Here is a 25,205-nt window from a genome sequence, read left to right as displayed (position 1 = left end):
AATCGTGATTTCCAGGGGAATCAGCAATGTCAGTTGTTGCCTAGCTTAACAGACGTTATATAAAATTGGATTACATTAAGACATCTGGTCAAGGGAATAACATGGTAGATACACCAGTTATCTCCCTTCATTGTTTTCCATTCAGATATCAAATAGAATCAATCCAGAATTTCCAATCAGAAAATCCAAAGAGAAGAAGATTATCAATACCAACAGAATTCTCAATTCCTGGTCGTATTGTCACGCCTAATCCAATTTGTGAAATAGGACCCATGACAAAGTCTTGAATCCTAGCTTTCTTGCCATAGTGATCAAATTTTCTCAAGTCTAACTAAGAGCAATACAAAACAATGAATCAGTCTTTCAGAAAGAAAGAACGCAACCAGTACTGACTCATTTGTCTAGAAAAATTAGCTAATGTGACAACACCAAAGATCCAACTCATTCAATGTCTTCCCCTTTCAACCTGTCTCCCGGCTTTTTCAAGTGTCAGGGAACCTATAGCAAAAAGCTGTAAGAAATGTAGAAACTATTAGATACTCAAGGAATAGCTTTAGTCATTGTTTGTTACATAATCTTCTTGCTATCTGAGTGTGAGATTCTCCTATCCAAGGATTGCAACTGACTTCGAAGGCTTTGATTTTCCTCAAGCAACCGGTCATATTCAAGGAGAAAACCTTCTGATTGCTTTTTCAAAGCCAATTTATTGGCTTCAGCACTACTTGCTTCTTTAGTCTTTTCATCAAGCTCTGCTTCCAAGTTCTTAACCTTTGCCCGCAATGCAGCTGATTCTTCTTCCAATGCTTTAAAGTCACCATTCTTCCCATCATCAGAAATCCGGTTTTGTTTCTTTCCAGCTTCCATACTTTTCCTTCGTATCCGCAGTTCTCTGATATAATGGTGTAGCCTGTCAATCATGAATGCAAGGAAAAGGGAAAACCCTGCAGCAAAAACATGGATAATTTAAGTACACATCAAGACCAGAAAAAAAAGCCAGTTGAAAATTGGAACGCTGCCTGAAAATTACAGGAGGTGCAGCAAATATAAAGCGAATTGCAATCCTCACATTTATTCTGATTCTACCTTAAAAAAAATTACATTGGCTAGTATGTCTGTGTTTATTGGGGTTTTAACAAGTTCAGGAAAGAAAAAGTCAACTTTCAAATTTACAATCATGCAGCTTCAAAAAGCAACAAAAGTTTGTGAACTGGAGAATTGTAATTCACACATAAAAGAACCAAGGATTACTAGTCCTTCCAACTTGTAGAAAACACATAGGAGTTCTGAGGAAATCTTATCAAGTACAATGCATCTCAATCTACCATGGAAATTGAAAAGTCAAAGATAAGCCTCAGAAGTTGGATTTATGAATCATAAATGACCTCGATTTATGCAAATATCATCATAGCTTTGTGCGTAGATCTGATAGCTTACCTCATAATGTTTAACAACTCGTGACTCGTGTTTTTCCTACAACAGCATGACTTGAATTATATAGCAACTTAATGCATGTAATTATACAATTAAAAAAACTTCAGAAGCAGACGTGTTTTATAAACTTACAATGGATTTAGTAAAGAGGAAAGTTCTGCATCCTGGCTAGGCCTCCCAAGAAAAGCATACTAAATTTACCTTCTTTTCTTTTTCCCTGCATGATTAGTGTTTGTTTAAGTCAGAGGCCATCCTAAAAGGCCTGACATGTAATTCCCCTGCTCTTCTTCCAACCTTTTCTTAAGCTTCACATCTTAATCCCACCACTATAACCAAATACTAAGTAATCATCGCAGAGCACTAGCACACACTAAATCACTTGATTAAGACACTCAGCACAAATATATCATATGAGGCCGAAAAGAATTAAAAAGATAAAGAAAAAAATAGAAAGACCGCAGCCAACAGCAGATTTGATTTATCCAACTTCAACACCATCACACACCAGATGATCAAGTATAATCCTTACTCTTAAAAATTTGAGGTCATAAAAACTAATACGAACAAGATCACATTTTTATAGTGATAAAAGGGGAAAAATCACATTATCAGAAATCAGAAAGCATTGCATAACAAAAACATGAGACCATTATATAAAGATAGTAACATGTTCACAAGTTCCCTGGCGAAATCTACAACCCAACATTACCACCTTCTTACTTGAGTAACACTTCATTATTTTTTCCTCAGAGTCAAATTCACAATCGCTTTCCCTTCGTTACCAAAATTCTACAGCATACACCCTACACAGGTATGCATATTGCAAGGTTGTAAGGTAAATTTACCCATAAGAGAGGCTTCAAGTAGGTAGTTCGCAAAAAGAATCTGATCCGTCGGATTTATATCGGCATCTTGAGACCAACGGTTGTGGATCGCCACCGCATTGTAGCCGCTGGACATCATAACCACAAAAAGGGTCCCGGCAACAGCCTTGACTACGGTTGGACCGCGACCCCTTTTGACCCGATCGATGCCCATTATCACCAACTTCCTCAAGGGGGTTTTAAAGACGAAGATCACGATCAAGGCCATCTCTGCGAATATCAAACTAAACAGTAATCGAATCATCTTTTTCCCCTTCTCCTTGTTCTTTCTTCTCTTTCTTTTTTCAACTTTTTTCTCGACTTTAGATCATATGAATGAAGGGATTTGTTAAGTGATTTGGATTCAAGGATTTCTTAAGGATTGAATCAGAAGAATTATTCAAAAAGAGGAAGAGAGATGGACATCAGCAGGGGAGGAAGAAGATGGAAGCTCTATTGGCTTTTGGTGTTTGGTCATCATAGTGATGTGTGCCTCTTGAGAATTAAAGACAAGTAGTAGGTTTGTATTTGGCAACTGCTACCTTGGAACTTTTTTAATTACTCTAAACCTCTATCAACTTTTGGGTGAGTTGAACTTTATCCGCCTCAACTTTTTGATAGGCATTTTATTAACCCTGTATAATGTTCCTAAGGATGGCAATGGGGCGGAGTTGGAGCGGGGTGCCCGTCCCCTGTCTCTCGCACTCCACTCCCCTGCTCCGCCCCGCCCCGCCCCTCTTTCCTCGTGGGAGTTAGTAAAAATTTATTATATAATTTTATTAAAATTAAATTTTAGTAAATAATTAAGTACTAAAATATCAACACATCATTAAATTATTATTCATTATAATTTCACAATAGAAACTTACAAAAACAATCAAACAAAAATTATTTGAATACAATCCAACATGATGAAATAAATATAATTAAAGTAGTCAAGTTTTCACTTTTGGCACAAATACAATCACTTTTGGCACAAGTACAATAATGATTTAGTGATTATATTTGTATCAAAAGTAAAAACTTGACTACTTTAGTTGTATTTGTTTCGTCATGTTAGATTATATTCAAATAACTTTTGTTTGATTGTTTTTATGAGTTTCAATTGTGAAATTACAACGGATAATAACTTTGCAATGTGTTAATATTTAAATACTTGATTATTTATTAAAATTTGATTATAATAAAATTATATAACAAATTTTTATTAGCCCCGCGGGGGAAGCACGGCGGAGCGGGGGTGAGGGAAATTAATGGGCAGTGGGGTGGGATCCCCCGCCTCAAATCCGCTACGCTGCCATCCCTACTCTACACATAATTTCTTTAGTAGTATTATTTTTGCGTCTAGTTTTTTCTTTTTTCTTTTTCCTTTAGCTGTTTTATTTTTTTTCCTTTTCCTTATTCCTTCTCTCAAAAATTTCAATTCTAGGGTAAGAAAAGACTTGCTCGAATGAAAGAAAAAAATGTACATGGCTATTCTTGGCCAATAGTTTGCGCACAACCTGGGATAAAGTGTGAGAAATTATTGAACAAGTTACTAGGCATGGAAAGGCATTACTCGTGTGAAGGATGTGCAAAAGTGCTCTCTTTCCTTCGATATGTGGCTTCTTTACTAGCTAGTTTAAGGGTTAAGTTAAAACCCTTGTCGATTTTGCTCCAATTAATAATTTTGAGGCAATTTTTTTTCCATATGAAATATAAGGGGAAACTTTGATGTTCGGTTTCATTTTAGGTGCAAATTTGTATTTCAGATGACAGTAGTATGTATAGCCCTTTCAAGAGAAGATATTCTTACCATTGCTGTATTTGACTACACATAGATCATTTCTCTTTACGCCTTGATACACGCATGGTGGAATTTGCAGATAAAGAGTGTTCACACAGCTGTTCACTTTTGGCAACGTAGAATTGGAAATTTCTTGCAATCAGAGAATTCATTTTACTTTCACATGCAACTGCATATGGTTGTCATCATCAGTTATCGTGAGTGTATTCATTAACAATATAAAAATGGCATTGTCCTCGAATTAAAGAATGCAGGTTCAGGAAGTCTTCTTTCTTTAACACGATAGGATATATTTGGGAGTTTCTTAATGCTATAAGCCAACATCAACGTCAACATCACCGGTTCACACCCTCAATTTTGAAATTTTGTTCAAATTTGATTTATTTAGTTATTGAATATTCGAGTTTGAACGAATTTTTTCTTTCGAATTTGAAAGTTATCGAATAGAAAATATTGTTTAAACTTGATTTGACTAATTAGCGAATCAAGTTTGAACGAGCTCTTATCAAGTCGAACTTCATTCGAATATCGAGTAATTTGGTTCATCTTTCGACCCTAATTACATTGCATATTTCGTACGCTTTATGATAATGACAGCACATAAAGGGTTAGACTTTAGAATTACCTACCCAACAGCTAAAGCAGTCCAAAGTCAGATGGATTTTGGTTGATCAGTTCAAGTTTGATAGATTGCTTGGTTTACCTTTCTCCATTTGGTTGCATTAATTTTTGATTTGTTGGGTAATCTACCAAGTTATGCTTTGTGTTTTATAGCTCATTTTATTTTAGTACAATATTAAGTTATTAACACGTTGGATGCGTTAGAGATTTTGCATGGTGGTTGGTCCTTAATTATTGCTTCAAATAAGATAAGATAAGATAATCCTTGGTTTTTACGATCCTCAAACTTAAGCAACTGGCAACCATTCGTATCTTTATTACCATGCAATTGCCCATCTCCCCGTCCCACTTCCCTTCCCCTCCGGGCACCTTCGTTTTGCCCTCATCATCATTTGCCCTACTGCAAGGGATAGTTGATGTCTAGAGCTCAATAATTTGCAACTTTTCTTGAAGCTTTTGAGATTCTTTCTCAATTGGCGTGGAAGCAGGTCAATAAATTGCACCCTGCTGTGGAACATCCAGTGGAACTTAAATTATTTTCAAAAGATGGTGGTAATTAATAAATGTATATAGTATATATGTATGTAATGGAAGCATTTAATGTATTTCATATAATTAAAATAGATCAAAATTCTTAGAAAAGAGGATGGGAGATTGAGAGCTCTTTAGAGATGGAATCTAAAAAGTTGTCTTCAAATGTACACAAACGCACTTTCAACAAGATGGATGATTGCTACAATAGATAATCATAAGAAAATTAGAACTAGCAGAGATGAATAAACAAAAGAAGTATTGATGAAAAGTTTAACTTCTTGATGTTTAACTTCACAATTCACAATATAATTGAATAGCACCGTCCCACATTAGCTGAAAAGTTTCAAGCTGCCTAGGACCCCACATAAGTATTGATGTTGCAAATTAAATTGGATAGGAGATTTGACAAATAATGTGGAAAAGTATTTCATAAGAAAATTATTAAGAAGTTGCTGTTTTCAATTTAACTTCTTGATATCTCATATATAGTTGAGTTCAGAGATTTATGATCATCAGATATTTTCATATTGATGTCCATGAAAAAGGAAAATAAAAATAACTCAAGGCAGCACTTGAAGTTTGTTTTGAATATGAAGAACATTTCTCTATCTTTTTTTTTTTTTTTTTTTTTTTGTGGAGAATGGAGTGACCATTTCAAATTCTAAACCAATTACTTATATCTATACCCAGAATCAACATACTTAAAAGAAAATAATAATTGAATGTAATAAATCTGGTCAAAAGAATTACAGATTAAAAAAAAGTCAGTTATACAAGTATATACACACAATCATTGACTCGAGTTCGTCCGGCTAAGAAAATCCTGATCTATCAAAATAGCTTGCTACCAAACTCATTGACATCTTCAACTTCGTTTGAAGAAGAAGAAGCAGATGCAAGATCTCTGAGCTCGGATAAGCTCCTTCCTAGTTGCAAAGCTACCTTCATTTCGAATAATTCACCATTTTCTCGTCTCTCCATCATATTGGATTCTATGGATTCCTCCATAAGTTTAAAGAACCCGGCATTGCTCCTGTACATCTCAAACACCATTCCAATTTGTCCTCCATGCTCGAATGTGTTGACGATGCTTGCCAATGCGCCGCCCACGACTCCAAGCATGGCCGCCAAGAAACCAATATGAGAAGAAGAGCCCACAAAAGCAGAACCAATGGCAGCAATGCCAGTCAAAAACGGACCACTTATGGCTAACAATTTGTTAAACTTTAAGGCTTTCCCACCCAGCCTTAGATATTCTGCTTCATCCTTAATCCTTAGAACTTCAACAATTGATCTCATTTCCTTCTCAAGCTTCGAGCTCCAGCCATTCGATTTCGAACCCGTCTTGTGGGAGGAATCGTTTGCCTGTTGAGGCCACCAAACTGCAGGTTCTACTTTAGATGGGAATTTTTCGAGCATGACACCAAGGAGAGGAAGTGGATAGGCCTTGTCAAGTGCCAAAACTTTCTCCATTGCTTCCTTTACATCCTTGTCTGTGGGATGACCTATACTTATAACCGTTTGGACTTCATTATGCAACTGCTGGAACAATCTTGTAGCACTTCTTTGCTCCTCTACAAGTTGGGAGGGTTGAATCTTATTCATTATCAATAGCATTCCAGTTGCTGCAAGAAACATTAGAGTAGAGGACATCTTTAAGGCTGCCACAGGAGCACTGCCAACAGCAGTTGTGGCTGCAACTCCCGACATCGTTGCGGCAGCAAGAGTAATTGTATTAATGGACGACAAAAGTAGGCTGTTCCAGTTTTTTCTCTGCTCCCCAATATTTTTATGCATCTCCACTCTATCCGCAACTGCCTCCAAGATGGCGTATAACTTTGCCAGCACCAATGAATCAGCTGATTCATCAGCACTGTCTCTGCCAGTTCTAATGGTGTTTGCCTGTTTCTTGAGAAGGGTACCAGTCAAAGATTTGATTATCAAATCTCTGCCCAACTCCAGCTCATCTCCAAAAACTCTAGTTTGGAGATTTGGGAGGGGAATATTTGTAGTCCGTGATTTTGAGATAGACATAAATGTGCCTTTCTTGCATAGACTGGGGGATACTGCAGAATAAGGAGATGAGTGTAGGATGCCAGAAGAGTTAAGTGTTGACATATTTGTGGTTGTGATTGAAGAAGAGGTTGCAAAGTGTTTTTTTGAGAATTGTATTTGTTGAAAACTTGAAATGATATGATACAAAGGGGTGGAGAAGATGGAATATGCCAATATGGTATATATAGAGGGGGCTGTTGACAATGAAGGGTTTGAATGTACTCCTAAAGTTCAACCTTTGAATCGGTTCTTTGTTTAGACTGTTTCTGGTCTTTGGTTTATTAGACATTTAGACCAAGTCACTGAACCAATGACCTCAGGCCACCAATTGGCTGCTGAATCGATTGATTCTCAAAATTATAAATCCAAGAAATATGGATTTGAAAATCCAATTGGGCAAAGAGGCAAGGGAGAGGAAGTGGACAACCCACCAACTGTGGGATACATGATCATACAACTCAAACACAACTTTTATAAAATCAGGTTTTTAGATTGTTTGCGTAATCTCAACTTAGACATCAAAATAAATTTGTACTCTCTAGCGTTTACTTTCAAACCAAAAAAAAAAGAAAAAGAAATCCCTTATTAATCTTCAAACTTTTGACTTTCCGCATTTGTCTTAAAACACATATTTGCAGTACCAATATAAGTTGATTCAATTGATAAGGGTCAACCAGTTTCTCATAAAATATATGTTCGAATTTGGATACAACTGTTAATGTGAGAGTTATATTGGTGGACGATATGTAAGAACCCTCACATCGACTTTGTTGGTGGACAACCTATGGTCCAAAAATATGTTCTAACACATGGTAGTGATTGAAACCGAATTCACCCACATTTAAATTTTTCTAAATAAATGAAGCCCTTAGGGCTATCTCATACTGTTCAACCTGAGGACATATTCAAAACCAAGAACCGAGTCCAGAAATATCCAGCGTTGTAAAAGCTGAGCATGTGAGTATGACGAATACGTGACTTCCATTCTAAAACCATTTTTCAACTACAACAAATGTCTATTACCTAAAAAATGATATGTTATCTTAGTCTAACGCACAAGTTCGCAAAACTTCAGAAAAGTTTGCAAGCAAACTCCTCGACATGCTCTTCTCCATTGGAAGAAGAAGAGGAAGATGCAAGATCTCTAAGATCTGATAGGCTCCTTCCTAATTGCAAAGCCACCTTCATTTCAAATAATTCACCGTTTTCCTGTTTATTCATCATATTAGATTCTATAGTTTGTTCCATGAGTTGAAAGAAACCAGCATTGGTCCTGTACATCTCGACAACCATTCCAACTTGTCCTCCATGCTCTACTGTGTTAACAATGCTTGCCAACGCACCACCTACAACTCCTAGCATAGCTGCCCAAAACCCATGAGAAGGAGATCCCGTAAAAGCAGAACCAATGGCTGCTAGCCCTGTTAATACAGGACCACTTATAGCCAACACTTTGTTCAGTTTCAAGGCTTTTCCGCCCAGCCTCAGATATTCTGCTTTATCTTTTCTCCTTATAACCTCAAGAATTGTTTCCATTTCCTTCTCGAGTTTTACGTTCCAGCCATTGGAACATTCCATCTTAGTGGTCAGCTCCTCAGCTTGCCCTGGCTGCTGTCGAAGCCACCAAACTGCTGGTGCTACCATACATGGGAATTTTTCAAGCATGACACCAAGGAGAGGAAGCGGAAATGCCTTATCAACAGCTAAAACTTTCTCTATTGTTTCCTTCACATCATTTTCACTAGGATTTCCAATGTTTATAAGTATTTGGACTTGATTATGCAACTGTTGAAATAATCTTGCAGCATTTCGTTGCTCTTCTGCAAGTTGGGATGGTTGGATTTTATTCATTATCGACAGCATCCCAGTTGCTGCAACAAACATAATAGTAGACGACAGTTTTAAGGCTGTAACAGGAGCACCGGCACCATCCGCACTTGTTGCAGCAATAGCAGACATTGTTACAGCAGCAAGAGTTATTGCATTGATGGATGCCACAAGTAGGCTGTTCCAATTTTCTCTCTGCTTGCCAATATTTTGTGCATCACCACTCTATCTGCAACTGCCTCCAAAATTACATAGAGCTTTGCCATTACTATCATAGTATCATCAGTGCCATCAGCATCAGCATGGATGTTGTTCAATTTTCTGTTATTATTGGAGCTGGCCTCATGTTTCTGATCATGAGTAGTTGCAGTGATCAAAGACATAAAGTCCCTGGCCAGCTTCGCCGCCCCCGATCGTCCATTGCGGCCGTTTGATGACCCCGGTTGAGGGACTTGATCAAGAATCGCCTTTAGTGTTCGCTTCTTGTGAAGCCTGAACAAAGGACAGGGAGATGTTGAGTGGAATATAAAAGCCGAAGCTTGAAGAGATGCCATTGTTTGTTCTAATGCAAACCTCTTGTGGCTGTCCAACCCAATCCAATGCAGTATTTTTGTTGATTTGAATCGGGGTGAACAATTTTAAGTAGATGACTGAAATCAGACAATAGATATCATGATTGAGTTTGAAGCAGGATGGAAGGTGGTGTTTGATACTTTGATACATGTAATTGTAGTCTTTGTAGAGGACAATGGACATAAGAGCAGATATATTGTAGCACAATAAGCTGTTACAATAGAATTGGTTGAACGTTGTTTAGACTACTTCTCCTCATTGAAAGACTCCCTAATGAATGGATTGAGCCGCTTGGATTGAGTGTAACCATAATACGAGAGAAAGCAACTAGTATTAGTATTTTAGTATATGAAAACTTTGAAACAGCCTACCCACGAGGCAAGACCATTCGATTGTTATCCTGCAACATTATTTTAATGGGATTACAAGTCTTTTCAGTATTTCATCAAAAGAAAGAAATAGTGATGCATATCTCAGAACACCATCCCAAGGATGCAACAAGTGCCATACAAAATACTCTTGTTGATTAACCTGGTATTCGTTTATAAAATAGTTAGGTACGATTTACTGGCTGACTTTTGATTCATGTGGAATATTCAAGAATCACTTAAATTTTCTAACAACATTATTCAACGTAATCGGTATCATTTTTCTTTATCAAGTAGGTCCGAATATGAATTTAATTTTGGTTTCGAAAGGACACTCAATCAGAAGGTAATTCAAGTTTCAAGATGCATGCAGCCTAAGACGAAGAGTGAAATGGTCTCCGAGTTGTTTTGGTCAAATCGTACGATGTCACAGTGACTTGAAATATATATTAATTACAGGAAGGAAACCCGACAATGACAATAGGATAAACCAATAACCTGAGAAAGTCGATGCAAAACGAAAATAAAAATGAGACATCTGGTTGTATCTTGTTTGAACTGAAGCAATTCATGCCAACAACTCAAAATTAACAATTAGAAAGAATTAAAAGAATCACCACATTTGATTAATAATTCTAGTCAAAAAATTATACAGATTACATTTCCTATTCAGATATGTAAAGAATTAAAAATTTTTTTACCACATTTGATATTAGTAATCCAAGTCAGAAAATATACAGATTACGTTTGCTATTCATGTGTGTACAGGATAAATTTACAGGAGTTTGTCAAATTTTGACAAACAACCTATCAGAAAAGTTTGCTTGCAAACTCCTCCTTAGCACCTTCTTCTTTGTTTTCTGGAGAAGCTGCGAGATCTCTCAGCTCTGATACGCTCCTCCCTAATTGCAATGCCACCTTCATCTCAAACAATTCACCATGTTCCCGTCTCTCCATCAAGTTAGACTCTATAGATTCTTCCATGAGTTTAAAGAAACCGGCATTGCTCCTGTACATCTCAAACACCATTCCAACTTGTACTCCATGCTCTAACGTGTTTACAATGCTTGCCAATGAACCGCCCACAACTCCAAGCATGGCTGCCAAGAAACCAATTTGAGAAGAAGAACCCACAAAAGCAGAGCCGACGACTGCTAGCCCTGTTAATAAAGGACCCCCTATGGCTAACAATTTGTTCAGCTTCAAGGCTTTTCCACCCAAGCTCAAATAGTCTGCTTTATCTCTTCTCCTTATAACCTCCACAATCGATCTCATTTCCTTCTCGAGCTTCGAGTTCCAGCCATTCGCTTTCGAACCCGTCTTGTGGGCGGACTCTTTTGCTTGTTGAGGCCACCAAACTGCTGGGTCTACTTTAGATGGGAATTTGTCGAGCATGACACCAAGGAGAGGAAGTGGATAGGCCTTGTCAAGTGCCAAAACTCTCTCCATTGCTTCCTCTACATAATCATCTGTAGGTTTGCCTATAGCTATCGTTGTTTCGATTTGCTTTTGCAGCTGCTGGAACAATCTTGCAGCATTTCGCTGTTCTTCTGCTAGTTGTGATGGTTGGATTTTGTTCATTATGAACAACATCCCGGTTGCTGCGAGAAACATCATCGTGGAAGATAGCTTCAAAGCCGCCAAGGGAGTGCCGGCACTAACCGCAGTTGTGGCCGCAATACCGGACATTGTTGAAGCTGCAAGAGTAATTGCATTGATAGACGTCAAAAGTAGGCTGTTCCAGTTGTCTCGCTGCTCTCCAATATTCTTATGCATTTCCACTCTATCTGCAACTGCTTCCAACACTGCATAAAGCTTTTTCATCACTAATGAATCCGCTAGTTCATTTTCATCATTTTTCTTTGTAAATTTTTTGTGGCCAATGAAACCTCTAGCCAACTCCATCTCCTTCACCAATGGTCCAGCTTGTTGGAGATTGTGGAGGGGGATATTACTAGTCCTTGATTTTGGGATACCAAGAATCGCTGAGATGGTGCGTTCTCTGCATATTTTAGGTGATGAATATTGCAATAAGGCTGAAGATTGAAGGGTTGCCATGTAATTGGTGATTCTAAAGGAACTCTTATAGATAAATTGAATCTATTAGACAATTAAAATCGCCTGAAGATTGAAGGCTTAGTTAGGGATATCTGACTACAATTAATGTGTCTATGAATTGAGAATATGGAGATTTTGAACTGTGAAGTAGTACAAAAATATGTTGTGATATGGAGAGGATTGAAGGTGGCGTACGTATATATAGATAGAGAACAGTACGTAAGAGGGACATGCAGTAATAAAGTTCAACCTTTGAATTGATTCATCGTTGTTAGACTGTTTCTAAGGTTGGATCTCTCCCTCTGATAATTGGTTGCTTGATTGACTTTCAACGTAAAACTACCAAAATAAAGTCACAAATTATAACTTTTTTTATACTAGTATGCCGTTTTGAAACAGCCCGCGAGGCAAGGAGACAGGGCAAGACTATTTCTTATTACCAAGACAGTGGCATGGCTAGTCTATTTAGTTATGATGATTATTGCCATGCAAAATATGTTACGGCAGTTGAAGAATAAATTTCTCGATCTATTAGCAATAAAAAAAATTCATATATCCACCCCTAGAGTTATTAAGTGACAAATGTAAATTAAGTCCATTCTTGAATTATACTCCAGACTAAAAATGCAAAATAAAAAAAAAAAGAAAGAAAGTAAAATGACGCAAAAGATCTTGTGTCCCACTTCTTATCCAACTCTCTATGCCACCTTTTGTCACATTGTTATTTGACCTTCACAAACATTTGATTAATTCTTTTTTTCCCTCAATTCTAATAACTACTAGCAAGGTAAAAAAATTGCAGTAAGATGCTAACAAACTAAAAAAAGTGGAGAAAAATAGAATTTATGAAAATGTTCCGTTGTATTTTATAATTTTCTATTTTATTGTGTTGGTTTAATATTTTATTTTTTACCTTGAAATTAGTTATTGGAACTTAAAGAAACCGAAAAAAAAAAGAATATGATTCTTTCTAAAGAGAAATGGCAAGATAATGAAACATGGGATAGGAAATGGGTGGGAAGTGAGAGAAGATCTCATGCTAAGCATTGTTTTGAAACCCGAATCGTTAATTGAACCGGTGAAGTGATCAGATTGAGATTCAATTGATCGGACCAATTCAATCCTGGTTCGATGATTATATATATATATATATGTGTGTGTGTGTGTGTACACACACTTGTGTACAAAATAAGATATCCCATGGACCAATTTAACACGTCACCTTATAAAAAGTTAAATATTTTTAAACACAAATAAATTTTAAAATTGTAAATTCAAACAAATAAATTCATCTCAATTTGTACCTACTAGGAAAAAATTTTAAATCCTACACAAATCACAACCATATTCTGAAATTAAACAAAATGTATTGAAACTTTTGAAATTAAACAAAATCTAATAGAACTACAAAAGAAAATGGTAATCTTTGAGTTTGAGGGTGAGAACAGAAGATTCAACATATGAGTTTTATGTTTAAAACTATAGGTTCATTTTTTTTAAAAATGAGAAAAATGAAAAACTGCAATTCATGGGTCAATTCGGGTAAAACAGTCCGACTGATTTTTTGCAATTTTTATCAATTTTTATGATAAATCAACACTAATAGTGAATCAAATCGAAAACTTGGCCAATTCCTGGTTTGATCGGTCGAACCGGCCGGTCCAATCCAATTTTCAAAACATTAAATTCCTACGTGAATTCCTCTTTAATTTTTATCTCACATTTTATCCCACTTTCTTTGTTTGCTATCACCTGTGACCCTATTAAAACTAATACAATCTCCTTGTAAACATATTCGTCACCATGGTTTGTTATATTCATTAACTAAACAAATAATTTTACCTCAGGTAATCCGAAGATGATGTGGATTATGTGGTCTCAATTTCATAGTAAAAAATAAATGAATAAATAACTCAATGTATAAGATGAATGACGGCACATTCAGACCAGAAAACCAATGGTGAACAAACCAACATGTATAAGATGAATGACGGCATATTCAGACCAGAAAACGAATGGTGAACAAATAATATCAGGAATCTTAAGTGCTAGTTTGGAATTTCTTTATTGAGCATTAATGTTTTTTTGTTCTTCTAACACTCAATTTGAAGGTGAAACGAAAAGCCCTTGGACAATAATTCAGACTCTCCACTCCAATTGCAACAAATGAGGGTTTCAGAAAAAACCAAGTCAGGAGCACCTCTAAAGCAGTTGGTGATCAACTGATGAGGAAAAGATTTCCAAAATGTTCTTGAATTTATTGAAATGCTATTTGATTACCAATAATAATAATAATAATAATAATATCAATGGATTGCAGTATGATCACAATATTTGATTACCAAGTATGAGCGTTTGTGATTTACTGGCATCTTCAAGGGCGTATTAGATTGGCAGTCGACGTGGTCAGTGTCAGCAATTGAAGTTCCAAGAAGTGCGAAGCTTGGAGGCCAAGAGCGCGCGTGAAATGGTCTCAAATCTCACCCCGTGTCGTGTGTTGGTCAAATTGAATTGATCGCGGTCACCAGACGAGACCGGTACCATGACCCGAAACATTCAATGCTTGACCAATTTCAATTCCTCAACCAGTCGTCAAGACATTTGCCATCTCCCCACGTACACGTGAGACGAGGTCTATGTTTGCATTGTAGTTTCTCAATTCAAAAAAGTTTTTATGTTTTTTTTGTGAACACATTTGTTTAGACAGAGTATTATTTAAAATAATTATTATAACATTTTTATGATGTGATATATGTGAAATAAAAAAATAATTAAAAATATAACAAGGTGAGTTAGGAAATGTGTTTATGATGCAAACGAAATATTATTTAGATTAAATGTGCTATCCAAATCTGATTACATCTTCTGCATGCAGTGATTATTTTCAAAAACACTGCAAAATAAAATAAAAGTTTTCTTTTTATTTGTGCCATAAGAGAGCAGGATGAATTTACAGAAAAGATGATGGGTTAGGCGTTTCGGCCTACTGTTAGAGTTTGATCTTATCCCTGTCCTGTAAAATTGCTTACAATTTTGCATGATTAACTTTTTCAGGCAAAATAATACAGGGCTCACATTTCATCCTGTGCCCTAATGGCATAGAACAGGATAATGAAAAAAAAATGTTACGCGTGCGTGGACGTATAAACCTGGGACTGACTGGGGGTCACTAAGTTAGCCCATTTAGAGTAGGAAAATGAATTAGGCCTCGCCCAACTTTGTTGTATCATTTGCGTTCAGCCCAATAATGCTTAAAAAAGCAAATTAGAATTATGGCAATTTTCATAATTGAAATGACAAGAAGAATTTTTCCAATGAAAATGCACCTAGACTGCAACACACCATGAATGAACAAATTAAGGTTGCTTGAATTTTGATTAGACTGACATGCAATCACTAAAATACTCAAGATGTTCAATAATTTGGAAAATTGAACAATTTTTCAACCCAAGAATAAGAATAGATGCTTCCAAATTCGATGTGGTCATACATTTTTCGTCCTTGGGTTGACAAATAGAATTGATGAAGATGACTTAGAATGCGTTTGATAAAACTGAAGTAAAAACTGAAATTTGAATCAATTAAATCGTTACGTACTAAATTTGATTCATTTGAACGTATATTATATTAAATGATAAATGAATAACTTATTTTTAGAAATAAGTTTTGCTTAGAAAATTTAGTGCCACTTAATTAATTTAGGTGTTCAATTTTTAGTTATCAAATGCGTTTGAACATGTTAAGATCTGAATTCATTATATTTAAGTACTGAATTGGATAATCAAACAGAACCTTTAGAGAATCAACTTATGAAAATATCACATTGATAACCGGAAGACAGCTAATAATTCTTAGTCTTGATCCCACACACACGACTACATAGATTCAACACATTTGTACTCCATGACTCCACAATTAAAAGCTAGCCAACTTTTGCTAACATGATCAATGTTAAGCAAGAAAGAACACGGGCGACGACATGAAGGAAAGAGCAAACAATGCAAGGATGTCCAAGGATACATTCCTTTTGTTTCCTCTCAAAAGTAATAAGCTCCATAGATTAATCTCCCTGACCTAAACCATATGCTTAACCTTTCGTCAATGCCAAAGACCTTGCTCGAAGATTCAAATATATTCCCCTAAAATGGTAAAACAGGATTAACACCCCAAATAGTGATGGAAATCAAATCAACAGAGCATATTCCATGCCCAAAATTAGAGGTAGACGACAGAAAGGAATTACCAGCATAATCCAACCATACTCTGGAAGACAACTCGCAACTCCAGTGGTAGATACTGGTGATTTATCCATCCCACCACGGGCCAGAACTGCAAAATCATTTGTTCAGTTCATTCTGCACACACTTTGCCATTTTTAATGATGACATATAATATAACTGCATTTGCAGAAAGATTATCGAGGCAAATGGCATACCGTCCATGCAGTATATTGCACTGTTGGATATTCCTTCTTGATTTTGGATTTCACATGCATCCAAGGTCTTCCTGTGCATTTGGAATTGTAGCAAATGGCATGTTAAGACTCGAGGGGAACACTACCCAGAACACTGCCAAGTAGTTTAGAATGATTTCCACAAATTGCCAAGCTATTGATGCAAAAGATCGAGCAACATTATTATGGCAGTTATCCAACATCAGCTGTTGGCTCGAGTGTAGCTAAACACAATGTTGTGACAGAAGCTACCACTATGTCAACTTCAATTTACAAGTTGCGTTTCCAAACAAACATACATAACCCCCAACCCACCATCATTTGAAGCTTGGTAGGTTTCACATAGTAACTCAAACTTTTAGCCCAAATTGTACAGTCTTGCATCTACAAATCCCTATAACTATTGCTCCACTTATCTCAATGCAAGTACACCAGTTGCGAGCCCATCCTATAACTTCTAAAACCAAGAGCTGTCAGAAGTATTTAATCTTATGAAGGCAGAAATGACCCTGCAGATTGGATCTTACTTCTAGAAGTCTCCTTTGTTATCCCTGACATTTTCTTTGGAGAAGTAGGCATCTCATTGGAAGCAAATCATTTCTTTTTGGTGTAAATGCAGGACAAACAAATTAAGAACAAGTTGAGAGGTTACACTACAAACTTACCCTCAATTGCCAACCCATAGAAAATCATGAAAAACAAGTTGTTCCACGGTGAAATAGTAACCTGTTCCAGCACGACCTGAAAAAGATTTTGGGCATTCGACATTTTGTTACACAGGTATATTTTGCCATTGTCCTTTGTTTCATCAATGTTGCTAATAATCTTAATTATATGACAGTCATGGATAACATGCCCAATGCAAGTTAGCAACAACAGTAATGATTCATGTCAGGTTAAAATGTAAGAGAGTCCAGTCACTTATCCAGATTACCACTTAAAGATCATACTTGCACATTAAAGTGAGGGAAGTATAACTATTTTCAACAGACTGAACTATTTGTGCACACTGGAATACCAGGAATTTCACAGCTGTATCATTTATGAGAATATCAAATTTTCAGTTTTTTATATCAACCATGTCTCCATAAAGTTAATGGGGGGCAAAGAAAAAGAAAAGGTCCAGAGGCAGATTATACCTTCTTGGCAACCGTTTTGGTGTCCTTCTTTCCTTTAAAAAGCTTATCCAGAAACATGTGAAAGTAGTGCCCCAGTGGTCCAAGATATGCAGCTCCAAAAATCTGCTTGGATGAACATCAGAAAAGAGATATCAGTAATTAGTGCAACAGGAAACACTGCGGATGCTGATGCTCACTTGTAAATTTAGTTCAACAAAGCTCAGATGTGCACGATCATATTTCCAAGTATATTGTCAAGTCGAGCACAAGTTCCATCAAAGATGCGAAAAGCAAAGCTTCAGAAACCAAGTCACATCAAGAACATAGAGAAATTTGAATCTGAGAGTCAGGGTTGGCTGGGAAACATACAATGTATTTGTATCCAAAAATTATTAATATGCAAATGTTGAGTCAAGTCATTTGATAGTAAATTACTCTAGTAATACCAAGACATTTAATTTTTCCTAGGTTGGTGAATAAAAATTTAATAAAAGATGGATTTGTTCTGAAAGCTGACTTCTAAAAGTTGATAAAATACAACTACAGGAAAAGGACCAGAAATTGCACAATGGGCAACAATGAAACAGCTTCTTTAAATTGAGAATGGATGAAAATGAACTGAAGATCTTCCAGGGGTTTCTTTCCAGCCAACTAGCTGTGCCATTGAGGATAAGGACTATGTGTTCAAGTATATATTTGATATTCCATATAGATGGATTTATCCTACTAAAAAAAGTTCAACTTTCTAAGCGCACGCTAAAATGCATGTCCTTCAAACTACTAATCTCCTAAAGATTGATTTAGCAATCTTATGTGCATCCACAGCTCCCATAAGCATGTTTCTTACTAACACTAAGCTAATTAACAGTGCAAATGCTATAAAACTCCCAACGTGAGAAAGTATCAAAGGAAAACCAAAGTTCTTGAAAACCACCAAAATTTCCTAAGAATATGAACTTCATGGAGATATCAAAGGTCAGTTACTTTTAAGAACTTAAAAGTATGATGGAAAAAGAGGTTAATAAAAGACATTTTACACGTCCATACAATTTATGTAATACTGGTGCAGAACAAAAACGCATCGGATTAACAGCAGGTATGTCCAGATGATTGCAAGAGTTATGTTTAAGAGCAAGTCATAAAAAGGATTAGGAATAAAACATAGGGTAAACTTACAAGCCATCCAATTTAAAACTGCCCGCTTGTAATATGCTTTTACAATATGATTTTACTCTGAAACCTCCAAAAGCAGGAGCAAATGCCCTCAAACTAAGCTAGGTGGTTAAAAATTTTAGATATGTAAATCCAGACACCAAGATGTTAGCATAGCTAATACAGAGCAATATGTTAATGCAGATAGAATTCATCCTAAAATTGAGAACAGTTCAAGGAATTCACCAAGCACTTCAAAAATATATTTTCCTCAGGATTCATTCAAGTAACCAAACCAAAAGTAACAATATTAATAACGGTTCAAAACTTGAGTCCAGATAAGAGAAGAAAATCTTCTAACATGTATTAGAATTGATAGGGGATCCAAGTTCGAGTTATCTAACCAAAGGAGAGCAAGATCTAATAATCCAAGTGGTTGAGGCCTTCTAACATCAACATGACAACAATGTTCAACATCCCATTCTGGCATCCCCCTTCCTCTCCCTACCCTTCTTAAATTTTAAATTTGAATTTCACTCCAAAGAAAAGAAAAAAGTCAACCAGCCAACTTCACGTACATATTCCTACTGCATATTTTCATTTTTCTTGAAGGGCTTAGGACCATCAAATGTGACCTTAATTAAGTCAGTCTCATTACCTACATAACCCATCGCGTCAAAGGAAAAACAGCTATAATGAATAGTTCAACACATTACCACTTTGAGAAGAAGGCGTCTGAGTTGAAGCTTCTGAATACCAGAGAGCTTTTGAGACACTATATCACTCACTGCTGATAAAACTCCTGCAGTGATCGCCTGAGTTTAAAGTGGAGAACCAAGAAAAATGATTAAGCCCATATCAAAGTCAACACTTTTTTTAAAAAAAAAATAAAGAAGGAAACTTCACATACTAATATGCAATAAATTGCAAAAAAAAAAAAAAAATCAAGAAGAGATGAAGGGATGTTGAAGATTAAACCTTTGTTCGTAATGGGTGCTTTTGAAGCTGAAACAGATACTGTTCCAAACTCTTTTTCGCAACTGATCCCATCTTTTCTCTTTCTCTACTCTGGACCCTGATTGAAAGAGGAAGAGAGAGAGAAAAGCGAGGAAAACTGTAGTCGAAGTACTAGTCAATCAATCAGTAATAGTTTAGCCCTCTCTAAGATTGGTCGGAGTTAGAGACTTTCCAACGAAAATATCTTTGGTCAAGATGCACACTACAATTATATACCCGTGCACCGTATTTTGTTTACAACAGTTTGAACAGGGGAGACTCTATGGGGTTGTTAGGTAAATGGGCATGAGAAGGCATAAAATGATGGACCAATGTTGTTAGGTAACTTAGGAAAAGAAAGTGTATAGAAAGAGAGCCAGAGGGGACAAAGTTTAGTTAGGTGTGGCGGATTCTCCAGGAGATTATGCAAAAGAATCTCAAGTTATTGTGACTTTGTGATTGATGACCCAAAAGCATATTCTGGTATCAAGTTTGGGGTGGGCTTGGTCTGGACTAGGTCAAATTACATAAATTGTATCCAGCTATTTTAAGTACCATGAGGTGGGGGGAGAAAATTACACAGGTTGGTCGCAATCAATCCTTAGGCACATGAGGTGAGGAAAATAAGTTGCCTGGGAATGAAGCAATTCAGTTTGTAGGTGATTTAATCCTTAATATGATATGGAAGCAAGGGTTAATCCGAGTTACAGAGACAACCTTAGATATTGTGCCAATACACTCAATCACTTGCAGCACCTGTTTTCTTTCCTTTACCTCCTTGAAATATATATTGAAGACATCCACTGTATAAATTAGCCGTCAATAAAGCATAGTCCATCTTGTTTTAAAGAGAAAACAAAGAAAGCCTCGCCAATTTAAGGCAGAGTGATAAATAAACATCCATAATCCCAGGATCAGAATTAGATTCATCTGTAAGTATTCTGCGTTCACAAAGGGATGTTCAAAAGGGACAGGGGAAGGGGGCAACTGTAAAACTTGGAAGGTTGATGATGTATTAAAAGAAGAAATTATGATGGCTTGTAGTACTTTGTAGGTACAAAAGGCATTTTTGTAACAGCTCCATCATACGACTTCCCTCGAACCACAATCTTTACTTTGGTTCCAGCCTTGTGGTTTCCAGATTTTACATACCCCATGGCTATGTTCTTCTTAAGGCAGGGGCTAAATCCTCCACTGGTGACTTCTCCAATATTGTCACCTTTCTCATTCTGAATCTCACTGTGACTCCTGGCAGGTGGTCCGGATGAGAAAAGTCCGACTCGCCTGACCCGTGGACCCTCTTCAAGTTGTTTAAGTATCACATCAGCGCCAAGAAACCCTCCTTCTGCCCTTCTTCTTTTCCCTATAGCCCAGGTGAGTCCTGCCTCTACGGGTGTGGTGTGCTGCTCCATGTCATTGCCATACAAGCACAGCCCAGCCTCAAGCCGAAGACTGTCTCGGGCGCCTAAACCTGTCAATCTAACCTTCCCTTCAGACTTCTCCAGGATTGCTTTTGCAAGATCAACAGCATTCTCTGAAGGAACTGAAATTTCAAATCCATCTTCACCGGTATACCTGTGAACTCGAGACAATACAACTAATTAATTCATATTCAGTCTCGTGCCAAATCATGAGTTCGGTGGGAATAAAGGAGAAGAAAGTGCAAACTATTCCTTTCACAAGCGTTGTGATGTTTTTCACTTTAACCTTCGTCGTACCACACTACTGCTGCTTTTAAAATTCAACCTAATTTACTGGTAATTACAAGACGATGACCAAAAATTTTCAAATTTCTAAGCTCAGGTCAGCAGAAGGAAACACGGTGAATCAAGCATGCAGCACTCATATTAATCACTTAACCTCACTCCACCTTCTTGTTTCTGTATAACTACCAACTTTCAGTAGCTTTTAAATGGTTAGATAGCTATTTTACAACTCACTCCCAAAAAATAACTCGTAAACTTATGTTCTAACAGCTTTTAAGTACTGAGTTTCTATATTACATCAACTGCAAAAAACAAAATGAAGGAATAATTAGGTTCATATTCAACAAGTAGAAGTTCTTATTTTTAGTTTCCATATGATGCATGCTGAAATGACACAAAGAGATACAGTAAGAAACAGCATACCCTGTCCTTGTGAGGAAGCAGGTTGCCCCATTAATATCCAAGATCCGGAATTCCCCAAAGTAAAGCTTGCTTAGATCATCTTTTGTCAGGTGTTGAAGAACTGGGGTAGCAAGGGGACCCTGCACCGAACATATTGAGGAAACACCACCAAGTAAACAAGAATGTTTTGAAACCTATATCCCTTTAAAATTAAAATGACAGGGACCAAAGTATTGTGTGGAAGGGTGAATCTCCTGATCAAGACCCTGTCTGCCACAACCTTGTGCTCACAAGCAAAGGGAAAAGAGAAAATGAAAAGGCAAGGAGAAAAATGAAAGGTGTAACAAATCTTGCCACTAGTGAGAGAGACACTTGCAAACTACAAAAGTAAAAGGAGGAACAGTAAATACACAATACTACAAATTACATAGGCTCATAGCCTAAAGCAGTTAAAGAGTCCAAGCTGATGTTTATTTTGCCTAACAAATTTACCAATGCATTCAAGCAAAAGAAAAATGAAAATAAAAAAAATTAAGAGGAAAAAAATGTCTATCTCAAATTAGAACAAACAGCCAAGGGACAATGGTGGTAGTAGAGCGAGCAGTTCACAATGAATCTAATCATGGATCTGCTGGAAAACCATTGGTGTAACCTATAGTGGCAGAAGCTCTCAACATATGATACTTCACCACTTTACAATTGTTTCACCCAATCCGTTTCTTGCTGTAATTGGGCTAATGAGAAGGGACTAGAAAATACTAAGGAAGATTGTGTGAATGCTTCTGCTAATAGAGTTCATGAACTGTGAGAGATCACGCAATATGCTTAGTGACAGAACTGAACAAAATGAACCATTAGATGCCAGTGACAACCTACCTGAAGGGCAAGTAGAGACCGCTCATCATGGATGTGCCAAGACACATTACCACCTTTTGATGTGAATGACTTCATGTGCTCCTCAATGTGCGCAAGATCCTTATCTCTGCATCCTGCATTTACAACCAGGTATATATGCTCATTTGTCACCTTGGTAATGACTGAATCATCAATTGCGCCTCCCTTCTCATTGGTGAATACAGTTAAAGTTCCAGTCCCAGGGTCAAGTCCAGCTACATCAGCAATGACAAGCTTTTCCAGAAATGGAACCGTGTCCTTTCCCTTAAGGCTGAGGCCACACATATGGGAAACATCAAAGAGGCTACCATTTTCCCTACAATTTACTGTGGAATCCATAATTGAATCCTTGTATTGAATTGGCATACTCCAACCAGCAAAAGGAACCATTTTTCCCCCATTGGCAACATGGAAATCATACAGAGCTGTCTTCTTAAGATCAGCCTCTGATGCGAAGCATCTTCTACCAATAGTCTTTTTATCAGCCTGAACCAGCCGGCGAGTTATGGATTGACCAAGTTGCCACAATCCTCCTCTCATCTTTGCTAAAATCCTGATTCCTACAACAACAGCGCTATCATAGTCAGTCAATACAAGTATAACTGACCATTTAAAAATTCAAATAACAAAACAAAAAGCGGATTTCTTTTGTGATTACCAGTTACAATCTCCCGCCAGATATATGATCCAAAAATAAGTATAATCAAGGTATCCCAATGGGAAGCAAAATCCAGTGGATAAGTATGCAATATCATATTCCTTAATATCTTTCAATCATTAAGTTTACGTATAACCTTAACAATGTCGAATGGCGTATGGGAACAATTGAAAGGCCAATTAACGAACCAAGGAAAACCCAAAATTTCGTGCAGCTGACAAGTGTACCATGAGGGTGAACTAATTCATTTAGACTGTGCCTAACCATCAAACAAAAAGAAACTCGGATTAATAGGATTCCGACCCTCATTAATCAAAATCCAATCTTTACCTCTCCACGTGATTTAAGCCTGAAAAAACATTCACCTCAGCATTCCACAATAAAGAGACTGCCGCTGACACTTGAGGACGCAAATATGGATGTAAAACATCAATCCCAGATCCCAATACAGATACTATTTCCAAGAATCATGCCAACATAGATCTCGAAAACCCAGAAGCAAACATTGACGCAAGTACCAAAAAACCAATCGTGTTAACATGAAGATGAGATGAAGCAATAAAGACACAAACTTGACACATTTTTAAGCATGCAAAAACATGACAATGGCAATACAGAGAATAAGTGCAGAGATTCATGATACTCACCGCTCTGGGAAGCTAAAAGCTCTGATCTTTATCTTTTCTTGTTTTTTCTTTTAGTTCAGAGCCCAGATGAGTAGTAGCCTTGTGACTGTTACATATAAATACCCATAAGGAAATGGAGAAAAGACTGTCCTTATGTGAATGTTTGTGGGGGATATTATAAGATTTATCTCAAACTAAAAGGGGTACATGTAATGTAACTAAGAAATAAATAAAGAGATAGCAGTAACATGGGACCTGTTTATATAGGTATTGAGAGACTAAAATATGAGGAAGTTTGGTGGGATGTAGTGGGTGGAGGAGGCTTTCTGTGCCAAATCGAGACCCATCTCCAGTGAGTGGTGGTGGGAATTTGGATACTCCATATCTTTTCTTTCTCAGTCTATTGTTTGGATTGGGGGTGGTTGGAGACGAGCTAGGAAATTGAGACCTTGGAAATTCGAATAGTGAGAGACCAGTAACAAGAGAGGAGAGAAATCCTTTTCGAGTATTGCACTTGTACCCCTTTCTCATAGTCAGTAGCTTTCTTATGTGGACGACACTATTTCTAATTTTGGTCACATACTCACATCCTAAGTTGTTAAAATTAATTTTTTTCTTGTACATAAGCATTTGGCAAAAGGTGATCAGCACGCTGCCATAAGTTCTTTCATGATGAGCTGAAACCTCTGGTTTTAGAAGTTCAAGGAGAGGTCTTGATTTGCAGAGAAAATGTAGTTTGAGCCCTCACTATTTGAGGCGTGAATTCAATCAGGTCTCCAATAATTTGAATCATAGAAATTGGTTTTACAACCTCTAATGTCAGTCAGCCAAACTCATCCGAATTATTTCATCACAAGGAAATGTATTCTCTCCAGTATTCAATTAGTACTCCAATACCTGTATTTAAGGACTCGCATATCTATTTTTTGAGGACTTCTATATATAGCAATCTTTCAGAATTTGAACATCAAATTTAGACTCATCTACTCTACCAATTAGTGAGATAGCCCTCTAGTGGAGGCAATCTATGAAGGGGTTTGAACCAAAAGCAACTTCTTCAATGATAGAGTGTATCATTTTTTTT

The 25,205-nt window shown here is 36.9% G+C and overlaps 5 protein-coding genes and 1 pseudogene across 9 annotated transcripts; all 6 read right to left on the bottom strand.

Annotated features, from left to right (window-relative positions):
• Positions 1 to 8: 8 nt before the first annotated feature.
• Positions 9 to 2,775, bottom strand: LOC113709207 (uncharacterized). Its single transcript, XM_027231911.2, has 2 exons — positions 2,277 to 2,775; positions 9 to 941 (listed from the first exon to the last, which is right to left on the bottom strand). The coding sequence occupies exons 1-2, from the start codon at positions 2,557 to 2,559 to the stop codon at positions 568 to 570; spliced, it is 657 nt and encodes a 218-aa protein (XP_027087712.1). The 5' UTR covers positions 2,560 to 2,775; the 3' UTR covers positions 9 to 567.
• A 3,161-nt stretch (positions 2,776 to 5,936) lies between these two features.
• Positions 5,937 to 7,428, bottom strand: LOC113709268 (probable F-box protein At4g22030). The gene has a single exon (XM_027231992.2). It carries the CDS (start codon positions 7,351 to 7,353, stop codon positions 6,067 to 6,069), a length of 1,287 nt encoding a protein of 428 aa, XP_027087793.1. The 5' UTR covers positions 7,354 to 7,428; the 3' UTR covers positions 5,937 to 6,066.
• A 933-nt stretch (positions 7,429 to 8,361) lies between these two features.
• LOC113710634 (probable F-box protein At4g22030) lies at positions 8,362 to 9,671 on the bottom strand (annotated as a pseudogene).
• A 1,197-nt stretch (positions 9,672 to 10,868) lies between these two features.
• On the bottom strand, positions 10,869 to 12,116 carry LOC113710635 (probable F-box protein At4g22030). Its single transcript, XM_027233750.1, has one exon. The coding sequence runs from the start codon at positions 12,114 to 12,116 to the stop codon at positions 10,869 to 10,871; it is 1,248 nt and encodes a 415-aa protein (XP_027089551.1).
• A 3,793-nt stretch (positions 12,117 to 15,909) lies between these two features.
• Positions 15,910 to 20,251, bottom strand: LOC113709682 (peroxisomal membrane protein PMP22). The gene is made up of 7 exons (XM_027232519.2): positions 19,818 to 20,251; positions 19,556 to 19,654; positions 17,709 to 17,810; positions 17,235 to 17,310; positions 16,552 to 16,622; positions 16,360 to 16,445; positions 15,910 to 16,255 (listed from the first exon to the last, which is right to left on the bottom strand). Exons 1-7 carry the CDS (start codon positions 19,887 to 19,889, stop codon positions 16,204 to 16,206), a joined length of 558 nt encoding a protein of 185 aa, XP_027088320.1. The 5' UTR covers positions 19,890 to 20,251; the 3' UTR covers positions 15,910 to 16,203.
• Positions 20,252 to 20,721: 470 nt separating this feature from the next.
• On the bottom strand, positions 20,722 to 24,639 carry LOC113709680 (aminomethyltransferase, mitochondrial). Of its 5 annotated transcripts, none has more exons than XM_027232515.2 (5): positions 24,377 to 24,639; positions 24,143 to 24,227; positions 22,820 to 23,397; positions 21,965 to 22,083; positions 20,722 to 21,410 (listed from the first exon to the last, which is right to left on the bottom strand). In XM_027232515.2, exons 3-5 carry the CDS (start codon positions 23,375 to 23,377, stop codon positions 20,864 to 20,866), a joined length of 1,224 nt encoding a protein of 407 aa, XP_027088316.1. In that variant the 5' UTR covers positions 23,378 to 23,397; positions 24,143 to 24,227; positions 24,377 to 24,639; the 3' UTR covers positions 20,722 to 20,863. The 5 variants fall into 5 exon arrangements, with proteins under 5 accessions (XP_027088316.1, XP_071921583.1, XP_027088319.1 ...); XM_072065482.1 differs by having other exon boundaries at positions 22,820 to 23,411; positions 24,377 to 24,498; XM_027232518.2 differs by having other exon boundaries at positions 22,820 to 23,390; positions 24,377 to 24,498.
• Between the last annotated feature and the right edge of the window lie 566 nt (positions 24,640 to 25,205).

The sequence above is a fragment of the Coffea arabica genome, chromosome 9e (assembly GCF_036785885.1).
Source record: "Coffea arabica cultivar ET-39 chromosome 9e, Coffea Arabica ET-39 HiFi, whole genome shotgun sequence".
NCBI classification, from domain to species: domain Eukaryota; kingdom Viridiplantae; phylum Streptophyta; class Magnoliopsida; order Gentianales; family Rubiaceae; genus Coffea; species Coffea arabica.
Note: the sequence above shows the minus strand (reverse complement) of the source record. Positions and strands in the feature narration are given on the sequence as shown.